At 47.5% G+C, this 22,861-nt stretch overlaps 2 protein-coding genes across 5 annotated transcripts in view; one reads left to right on the forward strand and one right to left on the reverse strand.

Annotated features, from left to right (window-relative positions):
- The window catches only part of NPC1 (NPC intracellular cholesterol transporter 1), a 43,189-nt gene extending 41,874 nt beyond the window's left edge, over window positions 1-1,315 (forward strand). The window contains exon 25 of the mRNA XM_061131014.1: window positions 506-1,315. Within this exon, the coding sequence (XP_060986997.1) occupies window positions 506-588 (83 nt within the window). The 3' untranslated portion in view covers window positions 589-1,315. The remainder of the gene's footprint in view (window positions 1-505) is intronic.
- On the reverse strand, window positions 894-22,513 carry RMC1 (regulator of MON1-CCZ1). Of its 4 annotated transcripts, XM_061131015.1 has the most exons (20): window positions 22,303-22,513; window positions 21,564-21,640; window positions 18,844-18,928; window positions 17,534-17,590; window positions 16,030-16,116; window positions 11,855-11,995; window positions 11,407-11,510; window positions 9,893-9,982; window positions 9,696-9,801; window positions 8,904-9,015; window positions 6,946-6,990; window positions 6,644-6,697; window positions 5,884-6,012; window positions 5,327-5,433; window positions 3,497-3,616; window positions 2,948-3,025; window positions 2,548-2,652; window positions 2,225-2,293; window positions 1,916-2,141; window positions 894-1,179 (listed from the first exon to the last, which is right to left on the reverse strand). In XM_061131015.1, the coding sequence occupies exons 1-20, from the start codon at window positions 22,402-22,404 to the stop codon at window positions 1,100-1,102; spliced, it is 1,974 nt and encodes a 657-aa protein (XP_060986998.1). In that variant the 5' UTR covers window positions 22,405-22,513; the 3' UTR covers window positions 894-1,099. The 4 variants fall into 4 exon arrangements, with proteins under 4 accessions (XP_060986998.1, XP_060987000.1, XP_060987001.1 ...); XM_061131017.1 differs by lacking the exon at window positions 17,534-17,590; XM_061131018.1 differs by lacking the exons at window positions 21,564-21,640; window positions 22,303-22,513 and adding an exon at window positions 21,377-21,515.
- Between the last annotated feature and the right edge of the window lie 348 nt (window positions 22,514-22,861).

The following is a 22,861-nucleotide window of genomic DNA, read 5'->3' on the forward strand; positions in this document are numbered from 1 at the left end:
TTGAATGTACTTATACCAGTGGTCATTTGATAAATATTTATTCTAAGAGAAAAACTCTGATCCTGGGGCTTCATGGCTAAACCACTTCATTAGAAAACTGGAGCCTGACGTGGTCAGCACTGGGAGTAAGCTTGCATGTCAGAGGCCCAGGGCTCCTCCCCACTGAGGAGGAGGACCTGGTCTGGCCACAGCCCGCGGTGCCCTGGAACAGCCTTCATTTCCGTTCACTTTTAAAGAAGAACGCTGCTCTGTGGCTTGTCTCTAATTTGGAGTTCTCTTCAGGAGCATATTTTACCTCTGTGGCAACTTCAGCTTCTATAAATGACCTGTGGTTGACAGAACAGTACTAATTTGCTTGATTTATAGCTTTGTGATTGAGAAAATGAGGATTTCCCCGCCCCCCCCCCCCCCCCCCCCAAATCTCTGGAGGACAGGAAGTTCTGTTACAGTAGAAACCATCTCCTTTTCTCAAGAAATGATTCATAAGTTATTTTATCCCTCACAGGCCCGTCAATAAATAAAGCCAGAAGTCTGACCGCGCAGCAGCGATACAGAGGCACAGAGCGAGAACAGCTCCTCAACTTCTAGCTGCCCCTCACGGGCTTGAGACTGTGTCTGCGGGTCGGCTGGTTTACCACGACGGCAACCGCGTTGTCGAGGCTTGGTTGAACCCTGGACGTGAGCATCAGGCTACTCAACAGCAGCCGCTCTGGCCCTAGCGCTTTTAAACTCAGGAATGCAGACTCTGACGGGAAGCAGTATTACTGAACCTGGAGGCAGCCCCAGGGCGCTGGAGCACCTTTCAGTTCCCCAGGAATGAGGCCTGGTTCTCGGGCAGCCAGAAGGGGGCGCTAGGGAGCCTGCGATCTGCTCACTGACACTTCCTAAAGGCCAATCAATGCAATGTTTCTCCTTTTTCAGGAGTAAGCCATCACACAAGTTCTACACCTTATTTTTAGTAACATTTGAGGATGTGGTAGATACATACTTTATTACAACATTTTGTAGTTTAAAGAGCTTTATTAACGCAATAAATTAACTTTGTACACATTTTATATATATATATATATATATATATAAAAAAAACTAGCAAGTGACCTCAGAAAGTTGTAGGCCTCATTAGAGCTTGGTCTCCGAAAACTTGTTTGAAAAAAGCAACATGTTCTTCACAGTGTTCTCCTGTAAAGGAAAATGCAGATTTAATCCGTTAAGACGAGGCACAAAAGGAGGAAAACAAGGGAACACTCCGCAGGTCCTAGATGTGGATACTGGGTTTTAACTTATTTTTCTCTCATAAAATACTTTGTTTTCCTAAGCTTCTGAGTCATCCTTTCTGTTCACACAGCTCATGCCATCACAGGACTAGCTGGTGCCTTGACCGCCCCCAGCAACCCCGCCGTCTGCTCTGAGAGACGGTGGAGAAGCAGGGAGATCCGTAAACACTGGAAGCCCTGAAGGAGTCACAGGTTCCCCCATCCTGAGGAAAAGGGTGCTTTAGATTTCATAACTTTGGAGATTAGAGTGATTGGCCAATGCATCCTGCCTAAAAGTGAAACATTGACAAGCCTCAGGCCATTGACAACCCTCTGCAGCCATTTCCGGTCTTGTTCCTGATTCTTCAGAAAGGGCCATTCCAGGCCCAGATGTGAGACAGCTTTGCCCAGATGACACTGTCTCCACCCCATCACTCCCTGCAAGTTCCAGAACAGAACCCCAACTCCATCAGCACCCTGAATCCATTCTCACTACAGTGAACAGGCTAAGGCTTATGCAGGCTGGTACAAAATTTTGTTCTTTAAGAACTAGCCCAAGAGTTCTCCAAACCAAAAGCCTTCTCGCCCCACCCCAGCCGCCAATGATCTCCTGGTACTGAGTGTGGCCACCCCACGTCTTTTCCTTGCAGCTGTATTCTCACCTGGTGTGAAACTAGGGTTCCCTCGCAGACGCTGGTTTCGCTGTTCAAAAAATCGGAATATCGTGTAGAAAAGCATGTGGTCTTCAGTCTGCTTTGCAGCATCTAGAAACTTCCGTGCAGAGATGTTATCATGGCCACCGATCCCCCGGATGAACCTTAAGGCAGCTAACACTTGGTGTTTGGAAAGGAGAACTTCTACTATTTCATCATTTGCTGTGGAAAGTCGCTGGAAATAAGGTAGAAAGCTGGGTCAGTGCATGCAGTAGGAACAGCCTTCTGTGTGGTTTGAAACTTGGCTATATCAGTTACCTTCAGCATATCCAGAGACAGCTGGTGGGCAGGAGGATAAAAACTTTCTAGGGAAAGCAGCAGACAAGCCTGAAAGATACACGCTTTGAGATTGGATTCATAATATGTTGGAAGGTCAAAGGTTTTTTTTATACTTGTTTTTATTTGGCTATGCCACGTGTCTTAGTTACAACATGTGAACTCTTGTGGCAAGCAGGGTCTAGTTACCCCACCAGGAATCGAACCTGGGCCCCCTGCATTGGGAATGTGGCGTCTTAGCCACTGGATCACCAGGGAAGTCCCTCAAATGTTGAGTCACAGAAGTAAAGCTGACTGGCACTCACCAAAGGCTTTGAGTCACTGAGGACGTGGTACTGCAGGAACTGGTGCAGCATGTAGAAGAGGTTGTGCTGGACGAGCGTCTTGATGACCAGCTCGTGTAAGTAATGCTGAGAGACAGACAGACACGTCAGTCAACTACGACAGACTAGCGATGCGGCGTGCCGAGGACCGTGGCTGCTCTCAGTGAAGTTCCCATCACTAAGAGAAGTGGGTGCGGGTGAAAGAACCCAGCCCTGATCTGACACCGATTTTTCCACTGAAGAACACAGGGTCCTATGAGGGGGTGCCTCACTCAGCCAGGTGTGCAGACCCTTGGGGGATACTGCATCACTTCAGTTAAGACAGTGACCTGCTTTTACTCTAATGATTCCCTGTCCCTGGAACGTGGGCCCACAGAGGTACCTGTACTGTGATCTGAAACTGGTTCAGGGAGCGGATGTACTCCATGAGCACGGCGATCACAAATTTGTGCGGCGTCTCCTGCACAGAGAACGGTTAGACACACACGTGACTCCTTGTTCATCTGCCCCCTGGCTTCCGGGGTTCCACTTGGCTGCACTGTGCTGCTTCAGTCATGTCCAACTCTGTGACCCACGGACCGTAGTCCACAGGCTCCTCTGTCCATGGGATTCTCCAGCCAAGAATACTGGAGTGGGTTGCCACGCCCTCCTCCAGGGGATCTTCCTAACCCAGGGATCAAACTCACATCTCTTACATCTGCACTGGCAGGCAGGTTCTTTACCGCTAAACCACCCTCCAGACCCTCCCTGGTCTGTGATCATATTTAAGCTTGAGTATTAGAGGCCAAACGATAAGCATCCATCCAGTCCTCACTCCAAGACAGCTCGGTTACTCTAATCACATTCTGAGTTCTTTCTCCTCAGTTCCCTTCACGTATGATCACTGCCTTGGGAATCCTAAGCCCAAAGAGGGCTGGCGAGCCTCCCCTACCTTCTTCTCCGTGAACACTGACAGAACGTGCGTGTACATGTCAGACTGGTCGACCACGGCCTGGGTGCGCACCGGCCTCCTGAGCAGCGGGCCACTCCGGCTCTGCCCCGCCTCCACGGCCTGCACACAAACCACAGACAGGGTCTCAGTCCTCTTCTGGGTAACGGCATGTTTGCAGTCAACCCCAAAAGACCAAATTCCTAGATGCTGTGAGCCTGGACATGAGCAGAGGATGACACTTGGACAAACTCTGCAGTGCAGCTGGAGAGGGTGTTTAGCAGGTCAGAGCTGATCATCCTGAAAACACACCAGTGTTCATGGATGGAACCTAAAAGCCTAAGACGTAGTTTTATTGAGAATTTTTTTTTAACCTCTTAAAATAACTCCCTAATAATATTAATTGCAAACCATGTGGCATTTGTTGTCTAATAAAGTGCCTACTGCATCTTTGTTTTATGAAGCCCAGATCCTACACTGACTGAAAAATATCTCTTACAATGACTATCAATAGAATTTTTTTTTTTTGCTGAGCAGCAAGGCTTGTGGGATTGACCACAATCCAGATCAGGGACTAAACCCGGGCACTCAGTGCTGAGAACACAGAGTTCTAACCACTGGGTCGCCAGAGAATTCCCTCAATAGCTTTTTAAATGGCAAGCAAGGCTCCCCAAACGTCACTGAACAAGAAAGCCCTGTGAGATCTTGACGACTTCACCTCACTTTGTAATGCTGACTCTGCGGGGGGCACCTGAGAACCTGCATTTGCAGAAGCCCGATGCATTCCAGTGGTGGTGTTGGTGGCCCACGCTCTTGACTCCCACAGGTTTACAAAGCCAGAGCACCGCAGCGTAGGGGCTCACAGAGGCTGCCATTTGAGATCAGACCTGCTGCCTCCTCTGCCCACAACACCCGTGGCAGGGACAGGACAGCTCCAGAAGGGCATGGGTCTGAGGACAGGGCCACACAAGGCTGCACACTGCACCTCAGCCCTGTTATCCCTGAGAGGCTAAAGGGAAGGGGTTCTGGGGGGTTGTTATTGTTTAAAACCACTGCCATTTTTAGCCTTCGGACTACTCAGGTTCATGAAGGCAAATAATTCATTCCACTTGTCCTGAACTTCCTTCTAGCTTCGGAAGACACACTTATGAAACAGTATAAGCCTACCCTTCACAACAGACATTCGACATTTTTGTTTTTTTTCTTTTTTTGGCCACAAGTGGCATGCGAGATCTTAAGTCCCCAGACCGGGGAAACTGGTCCCAGACCATGCCCCTAGCAGTGGAACTGCTGGGAGCGTGGAGTCTTAACCACTGGACCACCGGTGAAGTCCAACAAACACCTGAACCTACTACAGGAAAAGCACAGTGCTAATACTTAATCATCAGGATCCTAAAAGGAGCTTGACTGAATGACAGGATAAGTCTTGTTTTTATAGCTTTTCCATCCTAAAAGGAAAGGAAGATGTGGCAAAATGATTTACATTACTGATTTACCAAAGTCTTGACTCTGGCTTGGCAGAAAGACATAAAATAATGCAAACCGAGACTGATTTTCTTATCCGTTACATAAAGGGAGACCACAAGGATCTACACATGTATATGACCAAACAGATTAAAAACAACAAATGAAGAGGAAGCCATTAAGTGACATTCAGCCCCTGGGCTCAGGGGACACAGGGACTCTTAAGTTTACGCTGCCTGTAAACATCCACCATGCCCCCTGGCACAGGGCAAACCTCAGTGGTGTCATTCTATGAGAATCTTGCTTATAGTTACATTGAAAATGTACCTGGGGTGGGGCGGAGCGCCCCCTGGTGTACATACAACTTACCATCGTGTAACTCTGCTCGGCGTCCAGGTATTTCTTATACTCCTGGTTGAGTTTGTCAAAGACGGTGGCTATCACGGGCAACGTCGCTCTGTCCGATTCTGTCAACACTGGAAGGAATCAAGGTTCACACCGGTCAGCCTACATGCTAGGAGAGAAAGGACTTGTTTCCAAGGGTCACCAAGAGACATGCCAGTTTAAGGGCTGGGGGCCCTGAGGGTGGTCACCAGCCCTTGCCGGTTACTGACAGAGGGCGTCAGGAGAGTCAGACAAAACGTCCTGAGTGACTTGGACTCAGAAAAGAGTTTCTTTTCCAGCTGGGGAGGGCATCCTCTACCCTCGTGTGTGCCAAGGTTTAGGTCTGTTTCTTTAGTCTCTCCTACCCAAGAAATATCTTGCAGGGATACATCAAAAAGCAGCCTTTCCAGGGGGTTAAATGATGCCCCCGTCATGAGCCTACAGGCTGCAGAGAGGAGAAAAGCGTGGCCCATCTCACGGCGGGCATGCAGGCCATGTCAGGAATCAGACCGAGGGGCTGAGGACCCCCAAGCCCTACTCACTCTGCGAGCACACAGACAGGATGACCACCTTGCACTCCTTCCTCTGCAGAAGGAAGTCCACGAGCCTGCCTTTATCCGGCAAGAGGTTCACTATGGGCTGCAGTTTCACCTGGAGGTTCCAGAGGTAACCTGGCGGAGAGGCGGCACGCTGAACCGTGGCTGCAAACCAGAGCAACGGCCCCCGAGCTGCTTCCCTCCACCTTCACGGCGGGCGGGGGGGGGGGGCCGATGCTGCAGAGCTGAGCCAGTGGCTGCGCTCACAACACAGCCCTGGCTGCGACGCTCAGGACACCCACTCCACAGTGGGACTGCAGCCAACGAGCTCTGCATGTTGGCCAACTCCTCACGGAGGAACCCTCCCTGCACCCGCGGAGCACCCACTGAAGACAGGCACCTCCTCCCCTTCGGTGCCGACGGAGGGCAGGTGGCAGCCCGGGCACGGCTCTGGTCCCGGGCTCCTCTTCTGCTCTGACTCGTCAATCAAAGGTGACTCCTGAGGCTCCCAGAGGAGCTCTGGAACCCACCATCCTCCCAGCCCTGGGCACCCCCTGTCCCCAAACCTCCCAACACCCTCACTGCTGGGCAGTGGGCACAGTTCTTCTCAATGGGGGTCTGGGAGAGAAAGGCTTCACTGGAAATGTCCGAGTCAGCCCTTTCTCCCCAGGACCAGCACCGAGCTGGTACCCTCGAGACGGACAGAAGACCGTCCACAAGCTCATCTTTTCTAACAGGACACCCCCCACCTGCACCTCAGACCCACCTTGACTCGCGCTGATGATGATATCGGGCTGGAAGACGATCCACGATGAAGAGTCCACACGTTATAGGAAACACTACCCCAGGAGAGGAGGACAGAAGACAACCCAGCTCCCATTAGCATCCTCCCCACCCCTCACTGAGGCCCCCATGGAGGCCCGGCCCTTGATAAGAGGGAAACCCCACGGGTGCTTTCCATAGTGTGATTCACCCCTGACTTGGGGGCTTGGACCACCCTTAGACCCCAGTGTAAGGAGAGGTGACAGCTCCCCTCCCCAGCCCTGCCAAGGCCTTCAGAAAAGATACAGAGTTTACACGGGACGGGGGACTGGCTGGTCACAGGAGCCGGACCTACAAACGGAAAAGACATGTGTGTAAGGGCTAAGTAACCCAGCCAGAAAGTGCTGCCAGTACAACACTTAATACTTTCTAAGGGCTTCAGTGAGTGTTCATTCGACTGCAGTTAAGTAAGGAGGAAGTGAGTTGGCATGTCCCATTGATAACACCCATCAGGAGGAAGAAGGAAGTCGAGAACAATTCAAGAAGTTTTAAAGGAAGAAGTCTTGAAAGAAGCAGAAAGCAGATTGAGGTTTCTTTCACAGCGCTGTCTTGCTTTTTTACACACATGCACAAGAACTGAAAAAGTCACCTGGGTGATTTCAGATTGGAAGATAGGTTTTAATCAGCTGGTTAGACAAGATGTCAATTTTGCACAGACTCCCCCACCCCTACCCCCCACCCCATTAGAGGACCGGGCTGGAATATTTATAGAGTTGTTTTTGCCCCAATTGCCAGCAGTTATTTTCATGCTGAGTAAGCAATCGCAGATACCAGCCATTCATCTGACATCATCTACTCTTTAAGTGCTGACATCTTTCAACTACCCTGGGAAAAGGAAGAAGCTGGAAAGACCAGAGAAGGCTGAGACCTAACCAGATGTGAGAACTACAGCCGACTCAAACAAGGCGGGCGTGAACTCCACAGGCCCACTTACACAGGGATATTTCTCAACAGTAGAAACCACAGGACTACATGGTCTGTGGGTGGCTGAATCTTCAGGTGCAGACCGATGGATATGGAGGACTGACCATCAGTTATATGCAGATTAACCCTCATTGTTCAAGGGTCAACTGTGGCTTGTTCTCAAACTCTGCTCAGCTGGCTGATCCTGCAAGACCCAGCACACAGGCACGAGGCAGCGCTCCGGCTAAACTATCAGCCAGAGCCTGACCTGATTCTTCTCGTGACAGGTACACGGTCGTCCTGTCAGTGCGTGAGGTCAACCCAAAGCTATCTGACAAGGATTCCTTTGAGAAAACGCTCCTCCCAGAGTTCCACATGTGCACCTTCTGACTCTGGTTTATACATGGCAACCAACTTGGTTGGTTGGTTGTATATACAACCAACTTACTCCAGACTTCCATCTCCTTGAAAAAGAACATGCTTTGAGTTCTCCCCTGAAGTCAGTCACACTGAGTAAAAGCAAAAGGAATGAAATGGCTTTTCCCCTTTCCTGACATCCTGACCCCCTCTCCCCTCTGACTTCTCACTGCCACCGCTTCGGGTTGGAGAATGGGTTCAGAATACTCACAACCACAGCCTTAACACTTCCCATGACCACCAGTCGAGGGAAAACAACAGTCTTTGTCATCATAGTGACACAGAACGTAAGAACAATAAGGAGAACTGGTCCCAGGTCAAAATAACAGCCATAAATACCCAAATTTAACTGCTGGGTTACCGAGCAGAGACAAGCAGAAACGTCAACATCTTACTCAACATTAAAAACTCTTTGAGCTTCAGTGGGTAATCACAATGCTCCATTGTAAAGCTCAGAGAAAAGAATCATTCTGTTTTCTTCAAAGGGAGATTCATGTCACTTATAAAATGCTTTTCATGAGAACACAGTTTTAACTTATAGACTCAGTAGTGTTAGTCGCTCGGTCGTGTCCGACTCTGAGACCCCAAAGACAGTCGCCCAGCAGGTTTCTCTGTCCATGGAACTCTGTGTCCATGGAACTCTCCAGGCAAGAATACTGGAGTGGGTTGCCATTTTCTTCTCCAGGGGATCTTTCCAATCCAGACACTGAACTCGCATCTCCTGCATTGCAGGCAGATTCTTTATTATCTGAGCCACCAGGGAAGCCCAAGTTTCAGTAGTGATGTTAAAACAGACAGACAGAACCAGCCCTGGAAAAGTGAACAGATGTGGGAAGCCCGGGACCTGCTCCCCCTTCCACCCACACACGGTGACTCCCTCTTACCTGCTGCGGGGATCTGATAGGGCTGGATGGATCGAGCTGGGAGCACCGGGTGATGCAGAGTAACAGAGCCGTCGAATTCCCCCCTTAACCTGATATCAAATATCACCGACGTCTGGTGGGTAGAAAGACAAGTGTGGTATCAGTCCAACAGACCTCAGGACCTCACATCTTCTGTTCAGATCTGCTGAGGGAGCCTCGTGTCTGTGATCTACCCCTGCATGCTGGTGGCTATCTGAGGAGGACTCTGCTGCGACATCACAGCTCTCCGCCAGCTCTCACATGGATTCCCACATTTATGACTCACTGCCTCTGAAGGGCTCCAGTGATGGGAACACAGCCTTTTTACTTTAACTTGCGACACCTTCATTAGTTAACAACACGGGTGTCACCAGCCTCCAGGAGGCAAGTGGCTTGTCTTCCACTGGACACCCAGCTGAAAGGGCATTCTAGTTCTTTCTCTGGAGCCACATGGCCTCAAAACCACCATCATTTACACTTACAAAGGAAGTGCAAGGCTCAGGCGCTAAAGCAACAGAGTAGCTTGCCAGGAATTCCTGGCTTAGATGACTCAACCAAATGACTATTCTCAAGTTTGGTCTCATGTGTGTTGTTTTCTGAAATAGTATTTAATTATCCTAATCAACTGGTAGGGTTTTCCTAAACCATCTAGAAGACCAAACCCATTTCTACCTGGAAGACCAAACCTTTGAGCATTAAAAGCATTTTCTATCTTTTTCAGAATGTTTTGTACATTTTCACAGTTCCTTGGAGCAGGACACCCCCCAGTCCTACCTCTGTGTCCTGATGATGAACCACTACCAGGTTGTCCACCACGTTTAGGGCGAACTTCCCCGTCCGGTTTAACTTCAGTATGTGCATCTTCTTACAGGCACCTTCTCTGTAAGACAAGAGAAAGGTCACAAAATAGATCAACAAGCTTTAGTTCGTGTTTTAAAACTGGAGAAGAGGGAAGACAGCATTAAATGTACCGTGGTAGATGATACAGGACTACCTCTGCTCCAGTACTATTGGAGGTCCGAGAATGATGCCTCAGGAAGAGAACGTACAGCTGGCCATATCTGATCAGAGAACAAGGAGACGTAAGTCACGCTAGTCATCTGACATCCTTCCATTCTACTGAGTTATAAGGCCATAGGTAAGTGAATTACAAGATACCCACTTAATCAGATATTCTGCAGCCAACAGAAACATTTACAAAGAAAGTGCAGTTAGCTTAAAAAAAAGAAATCTAATATTAAGTGAAAAAGGGGGGGATGCAAAACTAAATAGAACTTGATCACAGTAGTAAAAAACCCACAAACTTATGCAGGCTATCCAAAACTACTGGAAAGAAATCCAAGTTGTTAATAGTCATCCTTGAGTAACATGCTGCGCTCATGTGCTCAGTCATGTCTGACTGCGACCCCATGGACTGTAGCCCACCAGCTTCCTTTGTCCATGGGATTTCCCTGGCAAGAATAGAGGGCTGGGTTGCCATTTCCTCCTCCAGGGGATCTTCCAACCCAGGGATCGAACCCAAGTCTCCTGCAATGGCAGAGGGATTCTTTACCACTAATGCCACCTGGGAAGCCCAGAGTAATATGCCAAGTCTATTTTTCTTTTCACTTTCTGTGATTTCCCAGTTTTGTAAAATGAATACAGTCCTTAATCAGAGGAAAGGATAATCACTTTGCATTTTTTAGCTTCATCTGATAAATGCTGCTGTGACCAGTTCCTGTAGGCAGGCTTTTCTTTCAGGAGTTCACAGTGCTGGGGCCTGCCTCAGGGATAAGGAAGAGACAGAGGGAAGGGTCTCCTTTTGCAAAGGTTGTTCTTATTTTATTTTTTTCTACACCATCATGCCTCAGATTTCTTAAAAAAAAAAAGCATTCTAAGTGCTAAAAATATTTTACCATTTGGAAACCAGTTTTAGGCCATAGGAGAATCAGAAGTAATTTAGAAGCAAAGTGTTGATATCTGTTGAATTTGGGTATACAGGAGAGTCTCTGAATTAGTTTTATTTTTGTGTTTGATATTTTCATAATAAAGTTTTTAAATTGAGCTATCTACATTTCCAAATGAAAATAAACCTTCCTACACAAATAATTTAGGTCTACATCTGTTAGATAAAAAATGTAAACTATGTTTTTCTTTAGAACAAGTATATTTTATCTAAAAAAGTCTTTGATAAGCTTCAACTCAGAACTAAAAAAAAATTTCTGAAACTGAGAAATAAATTGGCTCAATGGTCTCTCATTTTATCAGACTAATGTGGTGAAAAAAACTTCTCTAAGATCACAAAGTCAATAAAATCAGAAAAGAATGTCAGGAAGATGAGGAGCTTTCTACATTCGTAAGATCCGGAAGTGGAGAAGCCAGGGTCCTTCTCGTGTGTTCTGAGGCTACAGGAGCCAGGGCAGCCCCGGTGTGCTTACAACAACCTCCTATCATGACAGGGCTGAAAGCAATTACCAGGAGGAATTCTCCCAAAGGACAGACATACATTGTCGCCATGGCAATGTCTCTCTCCGAGAGGCTCAGTTTAGTTGACTTTGGGGCAGCTGGTAATTCAATCTCAAACTTGGGCAGCTTCGACATGGTGCCAGCCTGTTTGGGGGAGAAAAAGTGTTTTTGCAAAAGCTTATTAAGCCCTTCTGATGTTTTAGCACTCCCCACGTCAAATCACTGAGGATACACATGCACTGTGTCTTCCACTCCTCTTCAGGGTTCCAGGGGCCTGGCCTTAGGACTCATTCTTGGCGGAGATGGGATGGTATGGGGTGCCCTCTAGTGGTCAGAAGGGGGCGAGGCTCTCGTTGATGTGATGGTATGGGGTGCCCTTTAGTGGTCAGAAGGGGCGAGGCTCTCGTTGGTGGAACTTGCCCCTTTGAAGTTACAGGATCAGTTAGGCTGTTATCAGAGAACTTTTTTAAAGGGAGACCGACCCTTACCCGGAAGTAGAAGGGCTGCAGCACATTTCCAAGCACTGTGGTGGACAGCAGAATCACGGAGCCCTCGGGACAGTACATGTACCAGTTCACGTTGATGTTCTGGCTCTTCAGAAGCTTCAGATTCCGCTTCTCTGGTAACACCTGACACAAAGTTCAAGAAACAGAAGCCTCATTTGAAAACAGCAAATGGGAAATTCCCTGGCGGTCCAGTGCCTCTGGACTCTGTGCTTCTGCTGCAGGGAATGCAGGTTTGATCCCTGGTCAGGGAACTAAGATCCTGCATGCCTCGACGTACAGCCAAAACAATAAAAAAGAAAATACCTGAAGACTGACACAGTACACAAAGAAAATCATAAAATGAAGAAGTCGGTAGTTAAGTAGGGGGAAAAAAATCATTTTTATTTATTACAGCTACCATTCTTCCAGGGCTGTGCTTATTAACACTTCCAAATCTTAGCTCATTTATTCTTTCCCTGCCCCCAAGGGCTGGACATCATTAGGCTGATTTGAGGGGAAAAAATAAGGCTCCAAGGGGCAAAGGAACCTGTGACAACCCAGGCAGCCCACCTCACTCCAGGGCCGCCCAAGCCCCCACACTCCCAGGCACCATCCTCCCAAGAGTGGGGAGCAGCAGCATCCTTGGTTGATATGGATCCAGCGAAACAAGCCGACACCCTGGAGCCACGTGCACCAAATCAGCCACCGCCCTGCGTGCAGAATCAGCCTTCCTCCTGGTCTCCTGCTCGATCTGAGGCTGGGGGTAAGGGGGTATCCTTCTTCTAACAGACTTGTTCATGAGACTCCACGTGCAAACCGAGTAACTATTTTATAATAATGGCACATTTAAAATATACTCAGAAACTCATACATTAAGGAGTGCTGAATAGAGCCCCAAGATGATGTTAACACTCCCAGAACACTGCCCTGAAGAACTGACATGGAAGTCAGCGTTGGGGGTATGGATTTCTTGATGATCCAGGGATAATAAAATAAAGATGTGTCAGATTCCTCTTTCTTTCCAACTTATTTCTTGAAGATCTTAAAACCACCTAGATGACCTGAAAGTACACTCTTCTACTTCTGAGAACAGAAAGATGTACTTTTAAATGACTGCCCCAGGAACCCTTCTGTAAAGCTACAATCCTTTCCTTGCTATTCACAGGCACAAAATTCTATTTCTGTGCATATGGGATTCAGGTAACTTTTCTTTCTGACAGTCACTAAAGTTCTGATAACGGACCTACAGCAAAGTACCACGGCATTCACAGCACCCTGTGTTACAGAGGTGTGCCTCCTCCATTAGTACATTCCAAATGAAATTACACTGGTTTTGTTGGGGCAACAAACTTAACACCTGAAAGAATTCTAACCCTCTCCACACTGGCTCCACTTAAGAGATTTCAGGAGCTTTCTCAATAGATCAGGCAGCTGGAACAGATTAACACATTACTGGCCAGGGGATTTTTGCAGAAACTAAGGCCTGTGGCCAGCAATTTGTCATGTAAGTGAATACTGAAACACTCTGGTCAATTACATTCCAGTAACATAAGATGCATTACTACGCCTCTGGTCAGTAAGTTAGTTATTAAAAGATAAAGAGGAAAGTCCAATGTAAACAACAGAGTGAAAAGGCAACCTACAGAACAGGAGAAAGTATTTGCAAATTGTCTATCTGATAAAGGGTTAATATTCAAACTATACAAACACTTCCTACAACTCGACAAAAAGAAAATAACCCAATTTAAAAACAGAGGGGACTTCCCTGGTGGCACAATGGATAAGAACCTGCCTGCTAATGCAGGGGACAGGGGTTCGATCCCTGGCCCAGAAGATTCTACATGCTGCAAGCAACTAAGCTCACGTGCTACAACTGCTGAAGCCTGCTCGCCCTAGAGCCTGTGTTCCCCGAGAAGCTGCTGCAATGTGAAGCCCGAACACCACAACGAAGAGTAGCCCCCGCTCGCTGCAATTAGAGAAAGCCCCTGAGCAGCAACAAAAACCCAGCACCGCCAAAGATAAATGAAATAAATATTATTTTGTAAAAAAAAGGAATAGACACCATCCAGAGCACGAACAAAAGGACAACAAGCCATGAACAAGGTGTATACCATCACCAATCAGAGAAATGCAAATCAAGACCACAATGAGACACCATCTGACACCCAGCAGGATGACTGCTGTGGATAAAACAGAAAACAAGTTTTAGTGGTGAGATGCAGAAACCGGAACCCTTGTGCACCGCTGTTGGGAATGGCATTACTGCTATGCGGAAATGCCTCAAAAATTAAAAACAGAATTATTATGTGATCCAACAATCCCATCTGGGGGTTATATACCCAAAAGAATTGAAAGTAGTATCTCGAAGAGACACTCATACACTTGTGTTTATAGCAGCATCATTCACAGTAGCCAAAAAATGAAAGCAGTGCCAGTGTCTGTCGGTAGATAAACAGACAAACAGAATGTGGTGTATGTATTCAATGGAATATTTTCCAGCCTGGCAAAGGAAGGGAATTCTGACGCATGCTGTAATATGGATGAACCTTGAGGACATTATACCAAGTGAGAAAGGACAGTCAGAAAAAGACAAACATTGTAGGATCCCATTTATAGGCGGCAGAGGACCTTAAAGCAGACAAATTCATAGAAGCAGAAAGGAAATCAGTGGTTACCACGGGCTGGGAAAGGGGAAACGGGGAGTTGTTGTTCAATAGGTACTGAGTTTCAATTTTACGAGATAAAAGTTCTGGAGCTTGGTTTCACGACAATGTGAAAATACTTAATGCTAATGAATTATATACTTAAGATGGTAGATTTCATGTTCTGCGCTTTTTATCACAGTTAAAAAAAATTCTGGGACTTCCCTGGCGGCCCAGTAGTTAAAGCTTCCAATGCAGGGGGCAAGGGTTCAATTCTTAATAGGGGAACTAAAATCCCACAGGGCACAGCCAAAAAATAAAAAGAAATAAAAGAAATAATAATAATAAAAAAAAGTTTAAAAAAATTCTTTTTAAGATGAAAAAGCAATTCATAAAACAGGAAACACAAATGTACAATACACAAAAGATGCTTAGCACCCTCCTAATGAAACATGCAAATTAAAATGGCTTTCCACCTCTTAAGATTAGCAAATGTCTACAGACTTACGATATCTAGCTCTGCTAACGGTGTGGAAAACGGAGATTCCTATATTGCTAGTGATAATGCAACTTCTGGAAGAAATTTAACAATATCTGTTCAGGTTTTTACTTTTTATTCTTAATTTAGTTCTTACTCACATTTTATCTTTTGGCCTTGTTGCAAGGCATGTGGGATCTTAGTTACCTGATCAGGGACAGAACCTTCAACACCCCCCCACTCCACAAATACCACCCATTGGAAGCAAGAAGTCTTAATTACCAGACCACCAGGAAAGTCCCTGTTCAGCTTTTTAGGTATTCATACCTAGATTGTAATTGCCCTTCCAAGAATTGTGTCATCTAAGAATATAAAGCAGTGTTTACAAGCTCATACACTGCTTGAACTCACTACAGAATTGTTTGTAATCACTAGAAAACAAAAGATGTTCATGAACAAGAAATGGTAAAACTGTAGCACATCTACACACCTGAATACCAATCGGAACAAGATATGGTAGGATGTGTGAGAAATACCCCTATGCAAAGAAAAAACAACCAGTTGCAAAAGTTTATATAATATAACCATATTTGTAAGTGCAGGAACCAAGTGGAGGAACAAGCACCAAATCAGTTCATAATGGTTGCTTCCAGGGATTGTGGGGGACTTTTTACCTTCCATATAAAGTAAAGGTAAGATCTGAATGTTTTACCAAAAAATATGTATTACTTGTAATTAGAAAAAAAAGAATAAACACCCAAGTGAATTCAAACAGCTGCTAAAACATGATCACAAACCTTTCTCTAGAACATGTAAGTAAAAAACATTTGTTCTTGTTTGTTTGCTAAGTCCTATCTGACTTTCTTGCAACTCTGTAGACTGTAGCCCACCAGACTCCTCTGTCCATGGGATTTTCCTGGCAAGAATACTGGAGTGGGTTGCCATTTCCTTCTCCTGGGGATCCTCCCGACCCAGGGATCGAACCTGCGTCTCCTGGATTGGCAGGTGGATTCTTTACCACTGAGCCACCAAGGAAGCCCAAGTAATAAATATAATACCTGGTAAAATTCAATTCCTTGATCTGTGATGAAGACAATTTCAGTAGAACTGGTCCAGCAGAATCCTAGTATGTTGGCATTTTTGGTCTGAAAGGAATTGTAGAAAGATTTTTTTAATTAATTAAAAAAAAAAATGAACCTGTAATTTTTTTCAAAAGTTTAAAGTACTTTTTAAACTACTTTTAAAGTACTTTTAAAGCACTTTCTCAGAAGTTGAATGTTTAAAGTGCTGTTTATATCACTCTGATAAAAGTTACCAAGATTTGGTTACTTATGAACAAATCAAACTTTCTGTTAAATACAGTGTTCCCAGATCTCCACCTGAAACACCTCACTGAAGCACCTGAATGTGAAGTCCTTCCCGTAAACAGGATGGGGGAAAGGACTGAGTTTGGCAGGAAGGTAACTGCCCCGCCCTCTGATACCAACCTCTACCTTTAGAAATCAAAGGACAGCTGACATGCTGAGTCAAACACACCATAAAAGCTAGTGGTATAAAGGCCTAAAGATTTTCCTTGACTGCTACCCGAAGTGGGGCTGAAGGTCTCGAGCCCTGCCCTGAGTCACCTGGAGAAAAGCCACGCTGGGAGCCTCAGGGCAGCCAGGCCAGGACCAGGCTCTGCTGCACACAGCCACGGAGACTGCCAGGGGCTAAGGTGTCTGCAGATGGGCCCCTCTTTGCTGGGAAGTCATCAGAAGTATCAGTCACTCAGTCGTGTCTGACTCTCTGTGCCCCCATGGACTGCCAGACTCCTCTGTTCATGGGATTCTCCAGGCAAGAATACTGGAGTGGGTTGCCCTTTCCCCCTCCAGGGGATCTTCCCGACCCAGGGGTCAAACCTGCATCTCCTGCTTTGCAGGCAGATTCTTTACCTCTGAGCCACCTGGGAAATCTGAGGAACCCAGGTGGATCCTCAAGAAGCAAAACCATTACAAAGATACACAAAGACAAACCCCTTCACCAGCAGCGTCTGCTGGGTTTCCTGGGTGCCACGATGCTCTCTGAGCTGAGCCCCCTCTAGCTCATCAGCTCAGCAAATCTGATTAAAATGGATTAGAATCTCCACTGACGGGAGGGACGGAAGAGGAAGGACACAAGAAGCCAAGTCCAGACAACATCATCAGGAAAAAGGGGGAGAGAACTCCTTTTCTGAAAACCTCCCAAGAGGCTGCTATGAAGGGAACCCAAGCTCTGACCCAGAAACGCCGCCTAGCAGAGAAGGGCAGGGGCCACAGGAAGACAACAGCCACCAAGGGCTGAAGCGGCTCAGTGTTCAACATCGCCCATCCGTTTAGTCCTGCCAGCTCCATCTTACAGCTGAAGAAATGCACTTTAAAATTAAAGTTAAAAGGTGTCTGAAGTCAGAGCCAACGTGAGGCAGATCCCAGGGTCCAAGCACAATCTAATTCCACATTTGTGCTCTCAATTACCCGGCTACCCTGTGCCTCTGACCCTGGCGTTTACGCCCACCAGCTCAGACAGAATCACCCCATCAGCCCATACCTTGCACTCCTGAGTATACTCCAGCTGAGAACTATCCGGGATAAAATTAGAAAAGTCCTGAAAGGAAAGAAGCACACAAGAGGAGAAGTGTGAATCTTCAAGTACAAAGAGACAAGAGGAAAAAGACAAATTTAAAAAGGGATCAGAAAAAAAAAAATGGACAAAACCCCAAAGACAGGAAAAATAAAACAACCTATCTGGACAAGCTGCCCCATTATCAGCAACAGGTTGACAATTCCAATTTTTAAAATGAGTTAATCCGAATATTGTTAGGGTTCAGAAACTGATTTTGAAAATGCATTCCTCAAATGACTGACTTCAGAGAAATGGGTTGCTATATTTTACAAGAGGCTTTCCAAAAATTTTAGCAGTTAATACTGACAGAAAGAAACAGGATTTGCCTTTCTCAACAGCTTTTTCTCTACAAATGGCGATGGTGAATACTGACGAAGGCCAAAATGCCAACAAGCTGCTCCAGCTTTGAATATCTGTTCTTAGATCAAGCATTCAAAGATGAGAGAAGTGAAAATATGAAGATACTGAGGTAAGGCTAACTCCCAAAGTTGCCAAAAATATGCTTTACAAAATCTATGGTTCCAGTTATCCATCAAAACAAAAGATGCCTGATGTTCCAAATAACTTTTAAAAAAACTTTAAGGGGACTCTGCAATTCCAGGAGTTAGGACGCCTCACTTTTATTGCCGGGGGCCCAAGTTTGGTGCCTGGTTGGGGAGCTAAGCTCCTGCAAGCCACGTAGAGCAGAAGAAAAAAAAAGGAAAAATTAAAAAAGAGGTACATAAAAAAATTTTTTAAGTCAAAAATGACAAACTAAGGCCATTAAGCATTTATCCATTTAAATGTCTTTCTCATCTTCAAGAATACAAAAACTCAAATACAATGCAGCATAGAACTACCGCTTCCATGAAACTAAAATAAAAATGGGCCCTTTGACACTGGAATTTTGCAGTTCGTTCTCTTCCAAATGTACTTCTAGTTTTATATTTCCCCATTCCTTATTATTTACTGTGTATTTTTATTTGGTCTATTTTCTCTGCTGTCAAATGTCTGACTCTTTGCGACCCTATGGACTGTAGCCTGCCAGGCTCCTCTGTCGATGTGATTCTCCAGGCAAGAATACTGGAGTGGGTTGCCATGCCCTCCTCCAGGGGATCTTTACAATCCAGGGACTGAATCCGCATCTCTGGTGTCTCCTGCATTGCAGGCAGATTCTTTACCACTAGCGCCACCTGGGAAGCCCACCAAATGTACTTCTAATGTCCTCTGCTTTGTACTATAAAGATATGTCTTACCACGGTCTTTGAGGTCCTCTGAACAGCCAATATCTTATTTTCCAAGGAAAACTTGATGCACTTCACTTCTCCCTTGTCCTCCATTCTTTAAGAAGAAAGAGCAGGTGATGAGTTGTACAGTTCATGACTGCATTCTAGCTTCTATCATTTTATGAGAAGAAAAAAGACAAGTTAAATATTCAGGAAGCAGCAAATCTTAGTTTAAAATGACAATGATGTTTCTGAAGCTTCAGTAGGACCACTTTTCAAACAGCAGAGTCCAACTGGCAACAGGAGGCAGAAGAAACTGACCGAATTGCAGGTAACAAGTGACTAAGGTGTTGCGAACACTGTACTTTCACCTGAGCCTCCTTTTAGATGTCACTGAGTCTAGACCCCAGAGCAACTTTCTCCACACACTGCCGCCTTCTCGCTCCATTGCCTTCACAGCAACACCTTTTTTCTCCTGAGATGCTGGCAGCTGTGAGATATTTACTTATTTCTGATTGAAGTATATAGCAGCGCTTTTGAAAGAGGAGTCTACTTTTTCCTACCCAGCACCCCATGGGCTGTGCCGCCCAGGACGGCTGCACCTCCATCTCACAACCACCTCAGATGGACATCAAGAGGAAGCCAAGGGCTGGATCACAGGGGAAACTCTCGAAGGAAAGGGGGCGCTCACTGTCCCGATTATGATGATGGTTTCAGGCATCAAAACTCATCAACTATGTATGTCAAATATATGCAGTTGGTAATAATTAGACCACAACAGAGCTATTCAAAGTAGCAAGATGTTTTTAAAACAGGGTAGGGAATTTCCTGGTGGTCCAGTGGCTAGGACTCAGCACTTTCACTACTGGGCCTGGGTTCGATCCCTGGTCGGCAAACTATGATCCCACAAGCCGCTCAGTGTGGCCAAAAAAATCAGAGGGTAAACTCAGTATCTCCCCTCAAGTCTTCCTGAGCCCCCTGGGCTAGATCATCATGGCCTTACCCCCACTTTCCACACCCAAGTGACCCGCGAGTCTTACCCCAGACCTTCCTAAGCAACCCCGGAGAGCCTACTGGAGGCCAGTCAACCCCGTCTTTGGTCTACACTGCCTTCAGGCAGGTTTCCACTGCACCGGTTCAGAATGCAGCAACGGTCTCTTAATGGGATACCTGACTCCTATGACAGGTTCCCAACTAATCAAGCTTCAATGCTGCACCAGTGCACTCTTCCCAAATATTCATCTTTTTGCCTTTTTTAAAAATCTGAAGTAACGAGATGAACCCTGAAATCCACAGCAGAATACAGAGGGTTCAAGCTGACTGCCGTCAGTGGCCACACCACCACCCACGCCTTCCCTGCCTGAAACCTCGTCTTCAGTCACACAGACAGGGAATCCCTCCCCCGCAACAGGGAGACTGCTTGTCTTCATGTTCTCTCCATCCGGAAGCCTCCTGTCCACCTAGAAGCCTCCCTTTCAGGCCTCGATCCTCTCTGAGGCCTTCCCCCTCCCAGGCAGTGGTCTTCCCCAGCCCATTCCAAGATAAATGCCCATCTCTTCTCTGTGCCTACATTCTGAAGAGAGGGTGATCACAATACCTATCACAGTAAATACTATGCGTCCACTCCCTGCCTCCCAACACTAAATGTATGGGTTTTCCAAAAGCAGGGTGTGCTCACCTACTCAGTGGCTCTGTCGTGTCTGACTCTTTGCGACCCCTAAAGGGGGCCAGGCTCACTCAAAGCCTCCACACGCTTGGAGCCCAGCACACTGCAAGCAATGTTTTCCCAACAAAGGATGATCAAAGAAAAAGAGGCTGATTCATTTTCTACTTCAAAAGTTGTTTTCTAGGGACTTCCCTGGCGGTCCAGTGACTAAGAACTCTGCATTCCCAATGCAGGGGGCCCAGGTTCCATCCCTGGTCAGGGAACCAGATCCCACATGCCACAAGGAAAAGAACCCACATGCTGCAACTAAGACCTGGCCGCTGCTGTTAAGTCACTTTAGCCGTGTCCGACTCTGTGCAACCCCAGAGCCGGCAGCCCACCAGGCTCCCCCATCCCTGGGATTCTCCAGGCACAGCCAAATAAATAAAAACTTAAAAAAAACCAAAAAAATAAAAACTGTTTCCTAGTTACACAGTCCAACTGTAAAATGTTTTTAAAGTCACTACTGAACTGAGGACTAACTCTGTACTTTCCCCTCTGTAATCACAAGAGTTAAGGTCATCAGATAGTTTATCATCCAAACTGAGATACTTCTGAAAGTGAAAGGAGCTGCTACCCATAGTTACACTGGTTCCATTGGGATATACTGGGACATCCAGTCCCCTTAAGCATACTGGAAGCTGAGATTTCAACACACATGATTACATGGCAAACACTGACCCAGGAATCTCCTCCATCTCTCAAATACTCTGGAAAGCCCCTGAGCCAAAAGAGGAAATAAAGCCCCTCTTCCGCCGAGAAGCCGGAAATACGAACGCTGACGCTCTGACTGGTTAATTTCAAGAGACACGAACTGGAGTTATGTGGATCCCAAAACAACAAGGAAAGACTGCACACCTTCAGTCTGACGGGAAGTCCAAGGATGTCCACCAAGACTGTATAGCGGGTGTCTGCTTCCCTCTTCCTACAGGCAGGGATGTGCCCCACACCCAATATATAAAACAAGCTTCTGAATGAGAAACAGATAAAAACACCACTTTGTTGACACGTTGTAACAGTCTGGAAACGTCAATATGATAATTACCTAAATGAGATGGGATTCCTGTCATCAGGGCCTTTCACTACCACTCCAGTGGCTCCACCAGATCGAACGGCAAAAACCTGGGAGAAAAAGCAGCGACGTTTTACCATCCTGAACTCTGAAAGGCTCCAGACACCTATGCCCACCTGCGACGATGATTTCTGCTACCCCCCACCCTGGGTTCAGCTGAACTAACGTGGCACTTAAGCAAACTGCGGATGCTTGGTGTCCACATGAGTTTTAAGAAACAAGAGAGTAGTGACCAAAACAAGCTGCCATTTGACACCCTGCCCGCCGTGCGAGACCGGGTGGGTCCTGGAGGCTGCAAGCTCTAACCTGTTTCTGCAAAGGCACCGTGAATACAGTTACGCACACCCGGCTACTCAGCCAAGCTGCTCCCCGAGTTTACAAAATTCCCGAGAACAGTGAAAATCTCAGCGCCTAAATCCTTCACTGCAAGGGAAACTGACGACCAGAAGGCGTCGGGGAAACACCGGCGTGCCACCAGCGGACCGCAGCGGCCGAGGGGAGCGGGGTCCGCCCGCTGTCACTTCGGGGGAGAAAGCCCTGGCCGCGGCGGAGCCCGGTCACTTGGATGCCTCACAGGACCGGACTGGCGCGGCGGCCCTAGGCCTGATCCCCGGGCCCCCGGCCCCGGCGCGCGGAACACCCGGCGGCATCGGGGGCGGCCGGCAGGGCGCGCCGGGCCGCGCGGGGGAGAAGGGCGCGGGCCGGCCCGGACCTGCTTGTTGGCCTCGTCGAAGAAGACGCAGTTGACCGGGTTCGCCTTCTCGAAGTGCACCGGCCGCTCGCACAGCTCCAGGTAATAGTCCTCTTCGTCCATGGCGGGCGCCGCCGCGGCGGCGGGGGGCCCAGGGGCGGCCGCCAGCGTGAAGCCGGTAGAGCAACACCGGATGTAAGGAGTCTGGCTGGGCGGCGGCGGCGGTGGCGGCGATCTCGCGGGCGCTGAGGCCGCTTCCTGGTGCCACGCCCCCAACACTCTGGCACGTGACCCGCAGATCTCCTCGCTTAAACTGGCGACTAACTGCCCGCCTCGTAGAGGTGGGGCCCACCGGCCGGAGACCCAGCCGGGCTCTCCGCGAGAGGCTCCTCCCCTTTGCGGTGGGGGCGGAGCCCCAGGGCTGCCCAGCAGGCGAAGAGTGGCGGCGGAGGGGCGGAGGGCCTGACAGGGAAACAATGTTTGGTGCAGTGGGCTGGCGTGCGCGCCCTGGAGCCCAGCCGCACTTTTCCGGGCGGTCGGGGGTCCTGGCTCCCTCTCGGTCACAGGAAGCTTGCGCAGA

This window comes from Dama dama, chromosome 27 (genome assembly GCF_033118175.1).
Source record: "Dama dama isolate Ldn47 chromosome 27, ASM3311817v1, whole genome shotgun sequence".
Taxonomy (NCBI): Eukaryota; Metazoa; Chordata; class Mammalia; order Artiodactyla; family Cervidae; genus Dama; species Dama dama.